The sequence below is a fragment of the Anser anser genome (genome assembly GCF_964211835.1).
Source record: "Anser anser genome assembly, chromosome: 1".
NCBI classification, from domain to species: domain Eukaryota; kingdom Metazoa; phylum Chordata; class Aves; order Anseriformes; family Anatidae; genus Anser; species Anser anser.
This window is the reverse complement of record NC_139720.1, coordinates 121,355,780-121,375,853: the sequence shown is the minus strand read 5'-3', so window position 1 is coordinate 121,375,853 and position 20,074 is coordinate 121,355,780. Positions and strand designations below refer to the sequence as shown.

The following is a 20,074-nucleotide window of genomic DNA, read 5'->3' as shown; positions in this document are numbered from 1 at the left end:
AAAGTCCTGGCTCACAAATTTATTGAACACTTTAGAATTCAGTTATTGGCAAGGTTTTCAGGTAGTCTGAGATCATGCTTTCTCATAAAGGACAACTTATATAGCTTTTATTTCACTATATATTCAGACAGTGTATTCTTTACCAGCTTCAAATCTTCCAAGACTGAAAAATACCCACCAATATGCTATGGAATGATCCAAAATTTCATACATTACAAATAAGTAAATATATTGTTTTAATACACAGAAATGTTTTTTCTTTCAAAAGTGCTACCATAAAAAATAAATTAAAAAAAATAATAATCGAATACTAAACAGCTATGATGGTAATGTAATGATGTTAAGAATAGTCCACCATCTTCCTTAGCAAAAGAATCTGGAGACTCCAGTACCTGACATAGAACTAATTTTAAAAAATAGGAGCATAAAATGTTTTATCAAGTTACATATTTCAGACCTTTATTTCAAATCTGTCCTTACTATGAGCTTCATTCCACAAGACAATACCTATGAAAGCAGGTAAATAGTGTATGTTTTAAAGAACTCAACTTTTACAGAAAGAATCCAGTACAATCCCTTGCATGTACTCACTCACTTTTTTGATATCAAGTGCAGTTGCAAAATTGCCATTAGTGACAGTGATGAAGCTAAAGATGATGTTGTTAATGCCAGATTATAACATATCACTACCAGCTTGCTTAACCTCCAGAAGTATGGTTAAATCAAATTTGCAAAAACGTAGCTATTGTCACCTACAGGTATAAATCTGGCTGTGAAACTCCTCATTTACACCAAATGGATGAGTTGTAAGTTTATAAAATTGTTTTATAGGTGTTTCAAATATTATGTTTCATACTAAATTTAAGAGAAACTACCCACAAGTGAAATAAAAGAAATAAAATAACAATGGAGCAAATCATTAGTGTGTTCAGAGAGAATCATATATTAATGCAAAGTAAATACATCAAATTATAATCTCAAACCAAAGTGAGTTCCAGAGAAGACTAATGTTTAAGTATTTGCTTTCATAAAATAACCTAGCTAACACACAATAGATTTTTTTCTAACTGTGACTTTCTATTTCATGGAAGACTGAAGTTCTTACAGAATTTTCAGGGATGGTTCATGAATACTTAGATTAAAAATGTTGATGCTCATGTGTTTTGCAGCAGGGGGTGCTGGTTCATTATGATCCTATTAAGACAGACCCTCAGACTTCATAAAGTATCACTGACATTTAGGGAAAAAAAAAAAAAGATACTGTGCCATCAAGAAAAATACTATACACTTAAAAACAAACTTATGACTTGCTGCTTGTAGTAGCAGTCAATTGAAAAGGTTCTTTTTTTAGTTTCATGCTCACATTCTCTAATGTGAGAATTTAAGATGATGTTTGGTCTAACTTAGTAAGCACTAGAGCTGTGACATTATTGCAGCAAAATAATTTCAAGTAGGGTGCTAGATGCTGTGTTTTAACTGCTAAAATAAACACTATTGCAGTGGAAAAATGAATGTATCAAAACATTCAGTGGAAAAGTAATTAGATTATTAGTAACAAATTACACTTAGAAAACACTAATTCAACCTAGGACAATCTCCTGCAGTATATTCTAAGCAAAATTTATCTTTCTTGATTAGTTTGTTCATGTACGGAATACAGGTGCCTCAGCATCTGAAAAACGTTAATGTCTATCATTCCACATCAACTATTTGCACATATTCAAACACATGAACATAGCTGTAGTGAGAAAGTATAGGAGCACATGCTGCACAAGCTTACCAACTAGGGCACGTGAATTCATCATGAGTTTATTCTGGGACATTGATTAATATAGTTTTTGCCTTCTTCAGTGTTTATGCTTGTTTAATGTTTCCTGTTCACTCTCTAAAGTGACTTCAAACATAATTTCAAATGAGAGCAAAGATCAGCAGGTTAATAAGTTTGAAATCCAATGGCTGCACAGCTCCATCTCATTACAGTATTCAGGCCCCTTCCACCTAATTAAAACCAATTACTATGCCAACTACTTTCAACAAGTTGTCTCTCACAATGGTAAACTCTTGGATCTAAACAGATGTAACTTTGGCCAACCTCTTCCCCCCCTCTCCTTCCCCAAAAAAACTATTTACCATATCAGAAGATAGATGGAAATCTTACTATGAATTAATCATCATATAACATATGTTATCTCATATATTAATTATAATTGCATTGTTTTTAAGCAGTCTCTTTTTTTCTGGTAAGACCTAAGCTGTTACTTTGTTCCACTTTCATGGTTAAAAATTCATTTCTAATAGTTGAAATAAAAGAACAGGCTTAAAAGTAAAGATGATCACTCTCTACTCATCTCCAAAATACAGCAAGTTTCTTCTAGGACATTCCAAAAAAAAAAAGAAAAAAGAAAAAAAAAAAGTATTTCAAATGACTACCTAAAAATTCTCCACTTCTGAAGAAAGTTACAAATAAGGTTATTTTATTGTGGTTTTTTCATTAATAAGAACAGAAAGAAAACTGAATAAATTTATGTTTATATTCAAAATATACATGAAATGTACTTCAATCTAAAAAATAAAAAATAGACTGTTTAAAAGAGGATTGGAATGAAAACTTCATTCTACTGTAAGTTTCAAATCAGAATGAAAATACTCGATTAAAATTTATAAAGGAAAAAAAGATTTATCTGTGTCAGACTTATGCTTTTCCTACTGTTTAATTGAAACTCCATGTTCTCAAGCTACTATTCAAGGTTTAAGAGTCCTTGATAAATAACGGAGGGAAAGACACCAAAGATGAAACCTGACCGAATGTGTAACAGCTCTCTGTAACCTGCAAGAAGAAGAGAACACAGCTAATATGGACCTTAACACCAAAATTGGGACATTATTAATTTTAATAAATTCAAGACTTCAATTTTTCAAATAACTGCAGTATTGAATGACTGAATTAATTTCATGCCAGCTTCGTGGTAAATTGCTTGCATTTCTTTCAAAAATAGGAAGTGTAGTAACAGCAAAAACAAGTAATTTAAAAATAGCAAAATGCATTTTTAAAAGCTTACTTCTTTATACCTGAAAAGTTAGTCTTTCTAATATAAACCAATTTTATTATTTATGAAAAGGAAAAATAACAGCACAGTTGTTTAAAAAACACTTACTAAACTATAGCTTTATACCCTAAGAAAATCAGAGCATGAAAAAAAAATCCCAGTTTTGTCTAATTAAATACTTCTCTAAGTGTTTTTGTTGTTTTACAGTTAATCCTTCTACTATCAATCAACTTATCCCAAATACTTATGAATAAATTAGTCAGAAAACATCATGTAAATTATTTTTCTTAATTATATCAGATCTAGCAGAAAATCTGCTAGCTAACCCTCTAACATAATTTGCTAAACATAATTGCTCAATTTTAGTAGAAATAAATAATGGAAATCAGAAGTCTTACTCAGGATACCTTTTTTTGTTTGTTTTAACCACGTACAAGAACTGAATTTCATTTGTATTGGTACTTCTTGGAGAGAAAAAAAAAAAAAGGCACAAAATAATGCAAATTTAAGACAAATATTCTCAGCCAATGTCATGATGAAAACACTGTCTAATGTGTGTTGTAGGCCAAAAATATCTTAAATCACAAACACCAACAAGTATAACACATAACTGTGTGTTTGGAGAGGAAGAGGGAGGAGGAAGTTGTCCAAAATACAACTTGTGAACTGAGGCTGATTCCTGCTATTTGCTAGCTGCATCTCATAAGGGCTGACTGCCCCTATGAGATAACACCTAGACTAGACAGAAGTTGCATGTCCTGAATCCTCCCATTAATGAAGGGACGTGAGACAGAAGCACAAATTAGAAGGCTGATCACATGTGCTTCTGCACATAGACTATTTAGGTTGGGAAAACTGGGGACTTAGAATTATGGAAAGAAGAGGCCAAAAAGAAACATTCCCCAAAAGAAGAGAAGACAGGGGACTGGAAATTACATGAAGTTCCTAATTGGAGGAAAGATCCCAGAAATGGAGAAGATCCTGGAGATCGGAGGGATCCATAGGGACAAATGCCAGAGGATGTCCAGGGACTTTGGAGAGTGATGTGCAAATTTGGTAACTATGAGCAGCAACACTACATGAATCGACATGACTTTTTCCAGAACTTCTCGGACCAGTAGCAACCAGGGGAAAAGTTGACACCTTGCAAATTATGAGGAGCAACTGAGCATGTGAAATAATCAAACAGGATAAAAGCTCTGACCTTTTTGTCAATAAACCCCGGTATCCTCATTCACTACACTTTGTCATTTTCTCTATTTCACTCACGAACATGGGTGAAACCACTTCATAAAAGAAATGAATCAAGCAGGATTAATTCAGGGTGGATGCACAGTCACTCTTAGCTAATGTAACTCAGATCTTTACTATGGTTATAGAAAGTTAAAATACACTTTAATAAGCCCCTGTAAGTGATCTACAACAAGGATAGTTTTGTTTCAGCTGTGGATCTCATGATATTTCAGCATCAGTTATAAGCTTTCAGTGACCAGCATAAACACTTCATCAAAAGAAAAAAACAAAAAACAACCACAAACAAACAACAACAACAAAAACACTATATACAGAATCTTAGCTCTGGGAGCCCCAATATAAAAACGATATGTACATATTGGAATGAGTCCAGAGGAGGGCCACAAGGACAATCAAAAGGATGAAGTACCTCTGCTATGAAGACTGGCTAAGGGAGTTGTGGTTTTTTTTTTTCGTTTTTTGGTTTTTTTTGGTTTTTTTTTTTTAAGTTTAGCTTTTATTAATTGATCCATCAGTATGCATAGCTACTTTATCTCACTGACTTACTAAAACTGGTTCATACCTGCTTTGTATTGCAAAGCACCAAAACCAATTTACTTTCCACTGTTCCCTTTTCTCTAGTTTCTCCAGTGTCTTGAAGTCACCCTTACATATTGTAAGGTAACGTATTGTTCTGTCCCTCACTAACTGTACAAAAAGATTTGTTTTGAGAGAAACATTTTAAAGAGCAATATTTTTTATAACAAAGTATTATCTTTGAAGAAAGATGCTAATTTTTTTTCAAAGAAACACCCCAGAAAATGGCTAATTGAATTGACAGTTCCCAATATTCCCTGAAGAAGCAATTGTTCCCAATGTTTATGAAGTTAAACATTTCACTGTTTCAAAATAGCTATCATATCCCACTGATAACAGAAGAAATGAAAACTCTGAGCTGCTGGCTGAAAAAAAAAAAAAAAGGCAGAAATTAGATCCAATCTTACTCTAAATAGGTATTCTTTTGCCGCAGTGTCATGTCTTCCCCCAGTCTTCCCACTCCTCTTTCCCTTCCTCCCCCCCCCCCGAAAAAAAAAACACTATGAAATGGTTGGCAAACCAAAATCATGATCATCTTTCCAGAAGACCATTGTTTAGCCCTCCCCAAAAAGCACTACACAATAAAAACTTAAACAACTCTTCCCACACACGTACCATGTTTAATTCATTCTGAGAAAAAAAAAAATGATGATGAAAAACTACCATTAATCTTAACAGAAAAATTCCAAGAGAAAAGGAAAAAACAAATCAGTTGTAACACAGAGGTATGATGCACTGGTATTATCTGAATAATAAGACCATCCAAAAATAACAAAATGTTCTTACATCCAGCATTAAAACTCTCAAAGGATCAGGTTTGGCTTAATCTACTGTTTTAAGAGTTATTTTATAAAAACTTAAGAATAGCAATAACTCTTTAAAGTACTGTGTTTCTTGCAAAGCTGTGCCACAGTTTTCACAATCAATAGAAAAGGTAAATTTTTGCGAAATCAACTGATATATTGTAGGGAAGCACAACAGATGTCTTCATAAATGATAAATCTTCTGTTTGCAAAGTCTGAATTACTGAAAAATGGGAGAAATATATAGGGTTAGGCTAACACTATAAGGCTTTCAATTAAATCTATTAACCATAAGAATCAAAACTGATGACGTTTAATGACCAAAGGTATGAAATGGTGCTTTATAAGAAATAAATAAGTTATCGTACAGAAATACAATGGAAAAGTGATAATTGAGTGGTGATGTGATATAGATCAATATAAGTGAGCAATGACATTGACAGTGGGAACCAGACATTGCTGTTAAATGGCTCTGTGGCATACACAAATGTATTGGGAACAGAAGTACCAAATTACAGTATCAAGTAGAATAGTATGATGTCAGAAGTTTACACAGGTTTAAAACACAATCATACAAAATCACAGAATAAAAGTCTAGTACAACCTTCAGCCACAGAAGTACCACCTCCATTTGGAGTAGTCTTGAATATCAAATTAGGAAATACCAGATTGTGGATGAAGAAAGTATTGCCATATGGTTGCACTGTTATTCATCTCTTAAGCATCTTCTATTGCAGATAGAATACAGAGCTAGACGGACCTCTAAACTAACAGACTAAGTCCTTTTTAAAGTAAATTACTGCAGTAATAACGGTTTCTAATATTATATAACACCTTCCTATTCTGGGATCTGCAAATCTCTGGAGGTAGAACTAATCTATAGTTATAATAATGCCTATAGTCCTGTCTCAATAGCTTAACTCTGGTACTGAATAACACAAACATTTACACAAGAAATACGTAGCAATAACCTTTTCTGTAATTGCTGACATTATAACTAGGGCAAGGTTTAAAATGATTCTACTGAGGTACACAATACAGAGCATAAGAAAGATGAGAGGAAATATGACTGATTGTTTTTTAACATTATTATGCTTTTCTAAAATGTGTTTAGGATTAGTAGACTGATAACTGATTTGCTTTCAGCACATACTACATGTACAGACTGGTAGGCAAATTATAGTGTCTACTTCAGGCAAGATCCAACAACCTTTGCTCTTGCAAGCTAATAGTTATTCTTCTAAGAACTCCTGAAATCTCAGGCACAGATCAATTTAATACCAGTCAGTTCATAATTCTAAGCAGAAAAGCTCAACAAAAACCACATGGGACAATGACAGGAAAACAGATACACTGCCGATTTGTCTCATTTATTCCCATCTGTTACAGACGACTTTTTACCCCAAGGCATGAACATTTACCTTTCTGTTCCTGTTAAAATTTTCTCATCATCTTTCATTATCTATGCTGTTATGTTTTATTTCCACTGATTCTTCTCCCAAATAATCTCTTAAATTGACAATTTTTTTATGCATCACAGAAAAATAGTGTTTCCTTATATCAGTATCCATTTTGTTGCTTTTCAACAGAAAATTTTCAGGTGTAAAGAGAAGTAGTTTTTAAATCACTGAATGATAATAAAAGCCACTAAATCAATATGTCACTTTCAATACATTTTTTTAAAATCACAGAACACTATTTCACTTATAAACTGCTGTGATTTAAAATGCAATAAATCACAACAATTCATTACAGTATACCTGTCTTCTATGTTGGCTTCAGAATGAATACTATAGCCACTGCATCACTTTATTTAATCATAAAAAAATAAAAAAGTGAAATACCATTCTCAATAAAATTCACCATTTGATATTTACAATGTATTAACAGGATCTTTATTAATCTTCATAGTCTGAAATTTGGTTTCCCCTCACAAAATGTCTGAAGTTGTATTACTAAATCCACAGCCATACCATACTAAATCTACATATTTGGCATGCACTACAGAAGAAGCACTACTAGAAAAATAATCCAAAAGCTTGTTTACCCAAGAAAAAAAAAATACCAATGTACAAACACTGTAAAGAGTCTTGTTTAGCTGAAGGTAGAGTAGCTGTCCAGGCATCTCAGGATGTAATGAAAAGGAAATATAGGTGTTATTAAAGTTTACAATAAAGACAACACACAGTGGGGTTGAGGAATATATCCACACACCATTTAAGGTGAGCCATAAAACCGGCCAGGTAGCTAGCCATTCTTTCTGCAAATTGTCATCTACACACATGGAACTCAGATTACACACTACAGCAACTTGCAGTAAAAGGAGAAGAGTGCTCACTACTTTAAGACAGCTTCACTAAAGCTGACACTAGACACACATAATAAGAAAGTGTAAGATTGCAAATATACTTACTTACTGCAGGGCATGTTACCTTAGCTAGGCAAGCTCCCTATGTTAATCATAAAATCAGACCTAAATTATGAGTTGAAAGGTAAAAATCTGTTTCTATTGGATGCACAATGTATAGACAGACCTTTCATCTTATCAGCAGAATTATTCAACACATTTTAGAATATCCAGTATAATTTTCTTCTATAAAGATAAAACGAGAAAAGCGATGGGATATTCAAAATATATTCAAGTTAGAGAATATGCCCAAATGAAACTTACAGAAAATGATATGCAAATAGATTATCCATAATTCACACAGGTCTGAAATTACTCATGGCATAATGACACTAGACAATCTTTTCCATATGTGGCTTATGAGCCATTTTTGTGGAGCTCTTCCTTGATCATCATCATACTGCCTCTTCTTAGTTTTAACTACCCATTCAAAATTAATGATGAAAAATAGCATGAGGTTAAGGTCAAGAATCAGAAGGGAGAAATCTTACCAGGAAATAGCAGTAATAGTTGCTACTGATTGAACAGTGGCAGATCTGTTTTACCAGATGTGAATAACAGAACTGGTTAGGCCAGTCTTAAACTGAACAGTTCATTTTGTCTAACCTTACTCAAGCCATCATGAAGAGTCAAACTGACCTTGCAAGTAGGGCAAGAGTTAAAAACTGGTCTGCATCACATTCCTAAATGGTATTATAGTTAAGTCAATATGAAAGTTATTCTAAAAATTCTCACAAACCTAGCCTTCAAACACACCACTATAAGCACAAATACTAACTGCATATGCCTGTAGGCAGGAAAATTAAGAGAAAGTGATTACTGTTAGCACCTCCTTCCTGCAGTCATTAATGGAAAGGAGAAACTGGGAAAATTCATCACAGTTCACCCTTTATGCCTAGTTAGAAACTATAAGAACACACAGAACAACAGGAGATAATTCCTGAACAGTGTTAGTCAAAAGACATTCATCATGTAACACAGAAACATAAGAAATGGAAATATACATGGGTAGGCAATCCCCCCCAAAAAAACTTTCATTGGCAAGTTGTCATGATATCTCTATGAATCATATTTTTTAAAGTCTACAAAAGGAATAATAGAAGTGAGAGTATAGTGAAAAAACAATCACCTTTTTGACCATCTTTCCACACAATTTTTCGATTCTTTTCATAATGTTTATTTAACCAAGTAAGGATGATTCGCTCATATGGAGAATATATGTTACTGGATAAAGGTTCTGATTTTATTCTTGGCATGTTCAGCATATTTTCCAAATTGAACGGATCAGTGGTTTTACGCGAAGAAACACGAGGAAGAACAAACACCTGAAATTAGAAACAGTGTTTTTAAAAACAAACTATAAAAAGAACAATTTCAAGTTGAATATTAAAAAGTAACACTTCACAATCAAAAAGTTTTCTAGTTTAATAAGTATTTTAGAGATTACACATAAGCATAAATGTATAATAAAGAACAAAGTTGCAGAGGTTTGGGGGAAATCTTTTACTTCCTAAAAAAAAATATAAATACTTTGTTTCCATACTTTTTCCAAGTTTTGATGAACTGGATGATATCACTGGATCATGTTATTACTGTGTACATTAAACAAACAAACAAACAAACAGAAAACTTCTAATTACTGAACTACTAAAATGATCTGCTGTGCAATCTATAAAACAAAAACCTTTAAGTTATTATTTCATGGCACAGTTGTGCCTTTAGATGCAGATTACACTGACTGTTCCTCCTGAAAAATAAACCACGTTACAGTGTCTACAGTGAAATTCTTTGTACTCAGAGGTTATTGATTAGGTCTTACACGATCCCACATTAAAAATATAAGAAATTACATACATATATATAGATGTTTATAGAATATACAAAAATATAAGTAAGTTAAAATTAAAAAATCTATACACTACTCAATAACTTTGATTTTTTTTTTCAATTTGATTTTTTTTTTCAAATTGAAGTGATGTTGTAGAAAAAGATATTTGAAGGAGGAACAAAGATCTTGGTTTTCAGAAAGAGAAGGAATACAACTGTTTTGGTTCCAACCAACTTCATCAATCAGGCCTGAACCCTTTGACCAGTGACTAAAAGCATCAAGAACCCTGTCCGTTTTGCATAAATGCTAACTACACTGCATCAGCTCCATGGTTTCCTTTCAGCTACTCAGAATGGTAACAGCTTGCACCCTTTTTATAATTGTTTCTCTTTCTACTAGTTTCTGACCACAGCTTGTGAAAGATACATTAGAGAAAGCATCAATTTCTTGAAGCAAGGTGTTAGAACTTTTTCATCCCTCCATTTGCTGCAGATGGAGAGGAATCCTCTTGCATTAAGTATGACATAGTTACAGCCATGTGACTTAACAGCTCCCACATTTATATTTGGATTTCCTTCTTTCCAGACAACATAAAGGACTCTCATTGTTGCTTTCAACTTTTTCTGAAGAAGACATTTTGTGACATAGTAATATATAAAACCTAGCTAACTATTAACATGCATGAGACCAAATTGTAGCATCCATGTTGAACTACAATAAAAAGAAAATGGAATCACCTTGAAGCATTTCAGCTCAGCATAATCTAGTGCCATGCAGACATATCTCAACTAACTTAATTTTAGTTTCTTTAGAACTATTTTGATTTCTGTCCTTGTTGCTTTATTGAGTTGCAAAGGAATATCTTAAGAGAGAAAGACATCTCAAACTTTTACATCATCAACCTCAGATACAAATCTGAAGAAAGCAACAACAACAAAAAAGCAAGTAAATAAACATGGTTTCATGCCTTTCTCAAAAGGCATTGTCCTTGCAGGTTAATTTATTGCAATGTTCCTTCATCAGAATAACCTGACAATCTATCAAAAGAATGAAAACAGGAAAGAGTAATGGCAACTACATTTAGGAGAAAATGTGCAATGTTGTTTACCCATCACATATTCTTTACCAAGACAATTCAAATCCATCCTAATTCAAGATGTCCATATCTATATTACTATTTAGATCCTGTTGAGGGAACCGGGCATTAGCATATAGTACACCGTATCTATAAAAATTTTCGGAGATAAAGTTAGGAAATGCTATTACTTTTAACTATAAAAAGGATCCTCATTACCACATGCTCAGTAAATCTAAAGATAAATTGTGTTTCTTGAAAATCTGCCTTGACCCATAGGCTAAAATACTGCTTTTATTGTCAGTACATATGTTTCCATTATCCTAGAGTTTCAAGATTTTTAGAATACCAGCAATATTTTAGGCCTTTCTCAAAAAGAAAGCTTGAAGTATACCCTTATGATTTATGAAGTTCCCCTTTTATTCTCCACAGACTCTACCTTTTTTTTTTTTCAGAACAAATTTGATAAGCTGGAGTTATGTATACGCTTTTTCATCTGGAACTTCTGCAGCAACTGAAGTTTTCATAACAGGAAAGTGAACCATAATGCATCAGGTATGGACCTGAAAGCAGTATGGATGACATTCTGTCTGATAAAGAATACTATCAAGCATTTCTAAGAACAGCATTTTATTTCCAAAATAAAATTGGATAAGAAAACATCCCTGGTGAATAGATGAATTCTTTTAACATTTTCTTTAAATTGTTGTGTGTTGTTTGTGTAAGAAAGGATTCTGTTTCTGTTTCATCTTATCTTTCTTGAAATCAAGCTATCATAGTCACAAAAAAAACTTTAATGAAAATCCTTTTAAGATATGAAGCATTTTTTAACTTCAGAATATTTAAAAACTAGCCCCAATAAATATTTTTATATGAAACAATCTTGCTGTCTTGACAGTTCATATCCTGTTTTTCTTTATTGTTCAGATGCTTTCTTTACAAAATGAATAAAATAAATAAATAAACCCTGTTCAGCAACAGTCACAGCCGTCCTTGTCAAAAATGAGTTTGAACAAAAAGGTATGAAAGAGAGAACAGGGCATTGAATGTCAAGTGACTAGATTCAATATAAAGTAATGTTAAGATTTCTGTTTCTTCTTTACCATGTCAAATTGAATATCACGTTAGCTTTGGCCTTATGTGGTATGGCTAAACAAGTAAAGCAGAGAAGTACAATTTCTAAGACATTAGAAGGACAGAGAAGACAAATATGATGTTACAAGTCTGTAAAAATGTACCGTCATGTGACAGAAAGATGAGGGAATAATGAATAATTGAAATGTTTCTCATACAGGAAAAAGGAAACTAGAATGACGAAGAACATGACTTCACAAAAGGTTTAAGCTTATCTAAACCTGAACTACTTTCATATCCCCAGCAACCATGTCCTCTGTCATGTTCTGTATACACCAATGGTCAGAGAAATGACAGATCTACTGGGAACCACCCTACTCCATGAACTTCAATTACTGCACTGCAAAACTTCCCTTACTGAACTAGTTCTCGCATAATGAAGGCAGTCTGTCTCTGCCTTCATTACGCTCTTCCTACAGATATTTACACACACTGATGAGATCCCCCCTGGACCTTTCTCACCTCCTGGCTGGACAGTCCCAGCTCTCTCAGACTTTCCTTGTATCACAGATGCACAAAACTTTATCATCTTTGGAACCCTTCATGGGAGTCACTCTAGTATACCCATTTCTTTCTGAAGAGCCCATATAATATTTATATTTTTCATTTATTTTCTGTCCCTTTGCATAGAAATGTGTAAATACTTATTTTCAAATGTACAAACATTACTGATCATCTGTGAGCACACCAGGAATACTTTGGAAAACTCAACTTAAATATCCAAAATATTTATCTAACATCAGCAAAAATAAAATTAAATACTATTTCAGAGGTCCATATTGACCAAATTTATGTCTTAGACAGAATTACAAAATTACTTAAACAGTATTACAAAAATGTTTATCTATTTAAAAAATCCAGTCTAATATAAGATAACACAATGGCTGCATATTTCTAGTCAACTAAGTATTTCCAGTGGAAAGGTTTTCTAAGCAGGATTACAAAAAAGTATGGCATAGTTTTCTTTTTGTAATAGAAAATTCTATAACATGTAATCCTGTAAAATGCAGATTTCTCTGACAGTATTTCGTAACTGAAACACATTAACTCACTGCTAGTTTCATAACTAAGAAAACTGAAGTGTTCTTATTTAAACTAATACCAGAAAGGCTGTTACAGAAGAATAAAATATTTGAGAAATATTTAGTTTTAAAGATCTGTTTGAAAAATAACTTGAGTATAGTAAACAAAACAGTTTTTCAAAACAGTTTTTTGTCATTAGTTCTTCAGAATGTAAGTAGCAAATGTGCCTACAATTTACCTTATATACTTGCAGTAGCACATCTGTCCAAGCTCGTTTGCTAATTGTCTCAAATACGCTGTCCTCCAGAATGAATAGATGTTCATTGCTAAACACATCTGAGTTTTTCTCATCTCCTTTTTTCAACTCAGTCATGTGGGCCTCCAGGTAAAGGAAAGATAGCAGTTATTTTCAATATTAATTTCAACAGCTTGGATAGGAAATTCACAAGAGGACAATAATCAATCAATGGCATAAATGAGTGAGATGCCTTTTATAGTGTAATAGTGATCAGCACTGGAATCATTCATAATTCAACACCATCTCAAGAATAAGAAGGTCAGTACAGAATCAACAGGAATTTAAAGAAGGAATCAGGACAGAGAATCAAAACTATGTTGTGTTTATATATATATATATATATATATATATAAAATGGATGGAAAGCAGTAAAATTAATTCCATTCTGAAAAAAAAAAATAGACTGTTCAAAATTAATAACAGGTATCAGAGGTATTAGAAGGAATGGAAGAGAAAACCTGGGGAAGGGTATAAATGCAGCAGCTTAAAGTTCTGTTCAATCTTATGTGTGTGCTTTGATTTATAGAATCCAAAGAGTCACCACTACTCAAGGTCCACAGAGAATTTGCATTAGGCTTTGAAGGATTAACACTAAACATGTGGTCTCTGTTTAAAAAACAAACAAACAAAAAACTACCTTCAACAGAGTTTGCACTTTAATCCACTTCTTATAATCATCAGGTTCAAGCAGGAATTCTGGCATAACATGAGGAAGACATGCTCCTTGGCTTCTAAGATCATAAAAAAGGAAAAGTTAATGGGGAGGCAAGATAACTCTTTTTATAGGCAGGGTGGTTTCTTTATGAGAACTGCTCCTCCATAAAGAATTAATTGCAGCACAAAAACTCAAAACAGATAATACCCATGTTAAAGCCAAAGAACCACTGTTACATAACATCAGTAGAATTAAAACTTGATGATGCTTATATCTGTCTGTAGATCTGATACTGGAAGTCTTATGGGTATAAGCAAAAGTATTTCAAAACTTTGTTAATTGTCAAACTGACCTAACATCTACTTTCAAGTGACTAATAAACACAATAGAAAAAGTAACTGCAGTAAAAAAAGGGGAATCACAATGGCCCGATACTAAAAAAATAAAGCTAACTATCAGTTGAAGAAAGACTATTCTTTATTTCAAATGATGCAGTTTAAGCAAACGTTACTGGAGAGGAAAGTAGTGAAGAATTATTAGATTTATTTTTCTCAGGACAGCACAAAAGTTTCCTGATTTTTATGTCAGAAAAACTCTTCTAGTGTATCTAGACTTACATTCTCTCCGTGTTTTTAACACAGCTAATGTGAAAAATAATCACACGAGCATTTCTTGTTATTTAACTAGTCCTTCATTCAAGTGAAATAATCATACATTTCTTGTACCATGCAGTCCAAATTCAATTTGCTTTGTGCATTAAAAGTCATACATCACAGATTGAAATTAGAAACATGACAGTTTATTTCTCATCCCACAGAATTATATTGTGCTGGTAGGAGTACATTTTTGTCTCCATATTTTACATAGTGACATTATCATCTCAGATAAAATTTCATATTTCATAAAATTATCCAGCATGTTTTTTTTAAAAACAGAAATATTTTAATCAAGGACCCAAAATAGCATCAAGTATTAGTCTGATTCTAAATTCACCATGTCTGAAATTCCCGTTTTCAATTAAATCACAAGCTCTGTTCTCTGAAATCCCTTTAAAACTTCAAATCTTTCCAAATGATAAAAGAAGGAAGCTATGCAATATTCATCCTTTTAGATGTTCTATCTTCCTTTCAAAGTTTTTAGTTGGTAGATATATGGGAATAGATGCAATCTATGATTTTCACCCTCAAAAAAGCTATATACCAATGTTATATATCAGCATGCCATGCAGCTGCTTCTGGCAGCTGCTGCCAGTTTGGTTATTAGGAAAAGATTCTTCACCAAGACAGTGGTCAGGCACAGGAACAGACTCCCCAGAGAAGTGGTCACGACACCAAGCATTCCGGAGTTCAAGAAGCATTTGGACAACACTCTCAGACACATGGTCTGATTTCTGGGCGGTCCTGTGTTGAGCCAGCAGTTGAACTCAATGATCCTTGTGGGTCTCTTTGAACTTGGGATATGCTATGATCACAGTCAACATGGGTTCTATCTAACTGAATGTTCTCATAAGTGGCCAGATTTTGTTACTGAAGAACACTGTCTTACAAAGAAACCTTCCTCATAATAGGATAATATAAGGATAAAGTGGATATTTAAAATAATATATAATATGGATAAGTGGATATTTAAAATGATGCCAGTTCTCAAAGATCAGCATTTTCACGTTGTTAAGATGTTGTTCCTCAAGATACACAGCTTGCAACAAATGAGTTAATTCTACCTGTACTGTAAAATAACCAAACTTTTCCTTAACTGTAATGGTAAAATACCAAGGAAGTCTTTTGATAGCAATAGAAATGTAACCGATACTTGGAATGTTGCTTAGAACAGTTAATGACATCCTCCTCATTCAATAACTGAAAAACTTGAAAGATGAATCACACTTTATTTGAACCACGCTGACCAGAAAGTAGTAGTTAGGGGGAAGAAAGCTGAAGACTGTATGTTTCTATTCTTTGATTGCTCTCCTGGGCTTTACAGGAAGGAGGGAATGCTGCACTTTCTGCAAATCACAATGAACATGTAGGGATAGCAGATGACATGAATTACTCATCTCTAGGCTGACTCTGTATGTCCTACCATCATTACATTTGTGCACTGTATTATTATACAGTTCTGCCAGCAGTCCAAATGTCAGACATTTTTTCACTGGGATCTAAAAGCACTCTTAAATAATAACCTGTGAAGAAATGAAAGTATCCTAGGTAATCCTAAAATGCACAGGTAGAAGAATACTATCCATAAAGCACAAAAAATAACAAAACCTGATAGGACTCACACAAACTAGAGCAGGCAGAAACTGACAGGATAACGCTAAGCATATACTGAGCACAAATTTAATCATCTAGCATCAAATATATACAAGCACAGGAGTCCAGCTGGAACTGGTTCTTGACCTATGTAGTTTTGCTAGGACTGTTACTAATTATGTCTTCATTTCCAAACATCAGACCATATCAGTCATCAGCCATTGATGTATCTGCATACAGAGGTGCTCGACTCAGCCTTGACCAACTGGCTACTGCTCCAGTTCTGCTCTGAATATGTCAGTGAGTTAATGGACAAAATTCAGTAAGACTGAAGGCTTTTGTTAAAATTTGGCTATTAAATAGCTTTCCAAATTGCCGCAGAAACTGCATTAAAAACACTTCAGCACTTCTTTACAGTTACTGTTATGCTTAGCAAAAGTGATTGGGACTGACTCACACCAAAACTCGTAATTTTCAAATAGGCAATTAACATCATGCATGCTTTTGATGAAGAGTAATAAGCTATATACTTTTATACCACTCGATTCATATATCGTTTATGTACAGATTAATACATGAAGTTCAAAGTAAGAGAAGTTTTACACTAAAGTGTACTGATGAACCATCCTAAAGATAAAACTTCTAGCCTTTGTTGAAGCACAGCATAATCCAACATTGAGGTGCCTGTTCTCACAGAGAGCTATTTGCATATCCAATTCTTTGTCCTAACTGAGAAACACAGCAAGGTCTTCTTCATAAGAAGAGAAGAGAATTAGTTTCAATACTAAATTTAAATACTGGATTCCCTACAAAATCTCAGTGGGAAGATTGGACACAAGAGCCATCAGGCTCCATGAGGAGAAAATGTTGAACCTATCTAGGAATGCTCCAAAAGTATCCCATGAAAATTCTTTAAGGAAACATCTGTGAAAGAATATTTTGATGGAAGCTGCTGAACAGATCAACTCTGGTAGGGATAACTTAGGGATAACTACGGACATGCAACTGTTGGAGAGTGTCTAGAGGAGGGCTACTAAGATGATGAATGGCCTAGAGGGGAAGACGTATGAGGAGCGGCTGAGGTCACTTGGCCTGTTCAGCCTGGAAATGAGGAGGCTGAGGGGAGACCTCATTGTGCTCTACAGCTTCCTCACGAGGGGGAGTGGAGGGGAAGGCGCCGATCTATTCTCTTTAGTGACCAGTGATAGGACCCGTGGGAATGGTGTCAAGCTGTGGCAGGGGAGGTTTAGGCTGGACATCAGGAAGAGGTCCTTCACTGAGGGGTTTGTTGCGCACTGGAACAGGCTCCCCAGAATGTAATCACAGCACCAAGCCTGTCGGAGTTTAAGAAGCGTTTGGACTGCGCGCTTAGTCACATGGTCTGAATTTTTGGGTAGACCTGTGTGGTGCCAGGAGTTGGACTTGATGATCCTTATGGGTCCCTTGCAACTCGGGATATTCTATGATTCTAACTTGAGGCATAAGATATGCAAAACGATGGATATCTGACTGAGTCCTTGCCAAAGGCTGCTATCATATAAACAAAATAAGATGTATAGAAGACCTTTCTGGTACAACTTTAATGTAAGGTTGTACTAATTTCCTTGGAAAAATATTTCCACTTGTGTTGCTAATTCCCAATGCTATGAATAAATATTTGTTTGCATTTCACAATAAACAAACTTGAGATAAATAAGATAAAGAGACGTTCTTTCTTTCACTCTCTAAGGTGCAATGACACTTGAAGCTAGACAGAAGACTAGCTAGATCAGCTAGACTGGTACTAAAAGACCAAAAGCAAAGTCTGTGTTTGAGTTAGGGCTATAAAATCCCATAGTTAGGGCTGAGAGGCACATCAGCTCCAGCCTTGAGTAGTAGTTACACACTTCTGTCACTCTTGACAGGAACTGAGCAGAAGCAATCAACCTGCTAATTAAAAGGATTGATGAAACTTGGAATTGTTAACAAGGGTAATAGGGTTCAGAAGAGGAAGTAAGACTTGAAGTTGCTCTTGACTACTCTCCTAGGGATATTAGCTTGTCACTAGACCTAAGGCAGCGGCAATCAAAAGGTTCTTTCTTGAGCTGGAACTAAAGTTTTTTATCCCTGTGACCTCAGAAAAACAATATACTGATTAAATAAACAAGAAAAACTCTTAAATCTACTTAGAGGACCATTCATATTTCCACATACTCCATGCCTTGTTCTCTGGATAGATGTGACATTCCTTCAGAAGAATAATCAACAGGGTGGCATTAATAATATGATGCCAAGACATTCTTAGCAGTCCATTGCCTAATGACTCCAGCCTTTAAGATTCAATGTGGTGGGTTTTATCCATCAATTCTTTCATTTAGTATCAGAATGGATGTTGAAACTGTGAAAACAGGAATCTGTATGCATTGTTCTCCTTACTGAAGAAAGCCAAAGATACTGTTCTACCATTGCTGCAATGGTTCCTCCAAATTACCTACCATGATATATCAATGATGCACAGAAGAGTGCTATTCTGACTTATTTTTAAAATGAATGACATGGCTGAAAGTTTCAGATAAAGGTCCAATGTTGTTTTGGATCCAGAGAATACCTTTGTTTCCCCTTCCCTGTTAATGTTGTAAACACTTAATCTCGAAGGCCAAAATTTTTTACTTTCTGTTCACTTGGTTGCTCTGCTATAGATAGCAGTCACACTGCTATCAATGTGAAGATTGAGACAGCTTTTTTTAAAAAAAAAAAAAAAAAAAAGATATTTAAATTTAACAAGCTGTGCGCAGCTCTTTTTAGAGTCTTCCATCAGGCTTTTTGATTCAGTGCATTGAGTAAGCTTATGGGATCTAATGAGGCGACTCAGCGTTCCCAGGAAGATAGAATTATTGAAAGTACAATTCTAGAACAGAACAGATGTGTTTGAGATAACGGTAGATAAACAGTATGGTTTTCTGTTTAAGTGAAGTTTTAAGAAGTTGTAATTTAGCACTCTTGTGTAGTTCCGTTGATAGATATCATAGAAGAGATGCTTGTTTAAGGTGCTACATTGAGCATTATTCTGCTTTCAGACCTGAAGCATGAGAAAAATGCTTGTTGTGTCTGCTGGTATATCATTGCAACTACTGATCTTTCTGTTACATAAGAAACAGTGTGCATTGATCTCATTGAGTTCAGATATGACTACATCATGGTCCATTATTTTCAAACGAAAACTTGTATTTAGGACAGTAAATAAATAGTTCTTAAATGGAAGGACAGCCTCTTGAACACTACCGAGGATGCTGAAAAGACGCAGAAATGCTGTGTTTCAGGTCTTCTAATGATCTGTAAGGAACTTGTGACATTAGAATTTCTCTAAAGTTAATTGTCTTCTGTTTCACAGCAACAGACAAGAAGGATAAAAAAGGAGTTTATTAACCTTTTTTGATTTGCGCCATCTTTGAAGGTTGTTCCATTTTACGTTATGAAATAAGACTATCAGTTAAGATTGCTAGTAGCTAAATCTGTTCAGCAGCAGGAGTAGTGCTTCCATTTCTTGGCATATTGTTAATATGAAAGACAAATATATTACTAAGTTTACAAAATGTATTGCTAAAGCCAGTGATTACAGGGCAACGAACATCAGTGGAATGGTAAAATCATTCATAACAAACCTGATCCACCTATCTACTCAGTCTAAGAGATTAGGTTAATAGTTGTTTTCTTTCATAATAGTGGGAAGAGAGTTCCTGTGGAAT

At 34.1% G+C, this 20,074-nt stretch overlaps 1 protein-coding gene across 10 annotated transcripts in view; it reads right to left on the bottom strand.

Annotated features, from left to right (window-relative positions):
* The window catches only part of CFAP47 (cilia and flagella associated protein 47), a 302,084-nt gene that overhangs the window by 217,775 nt on the left and 64,235 nt on the right, over positions 1-20,074 (bottom strand). For all 10 annotated transcript variants that reach the window (XR_014579256.1, XM_083823100.1, XM_083823104.1 and 7 more), the window contains 3 exons: positions 14,083-14,176; positions 13,386-13,526; positions 9,217-9,412 (listed from right to left, as the gene is read on the bottom strand). Coding sequence is in view for 9 of the 10 variants with exons in the window: in XM_083823100.1 (XP_083679226.1) it covers positions 9,217-9,412; positions 13,386-13,526; positions 14,083-14,176 (431 nt within the window). In the remaining variant the exon portion in view is untranslated. The remainder of the gene's footprint in view (positions 1-9,216; positions 9,413-13,385; positions 13,527-14,082; positions 14,177-20,074) is intronic.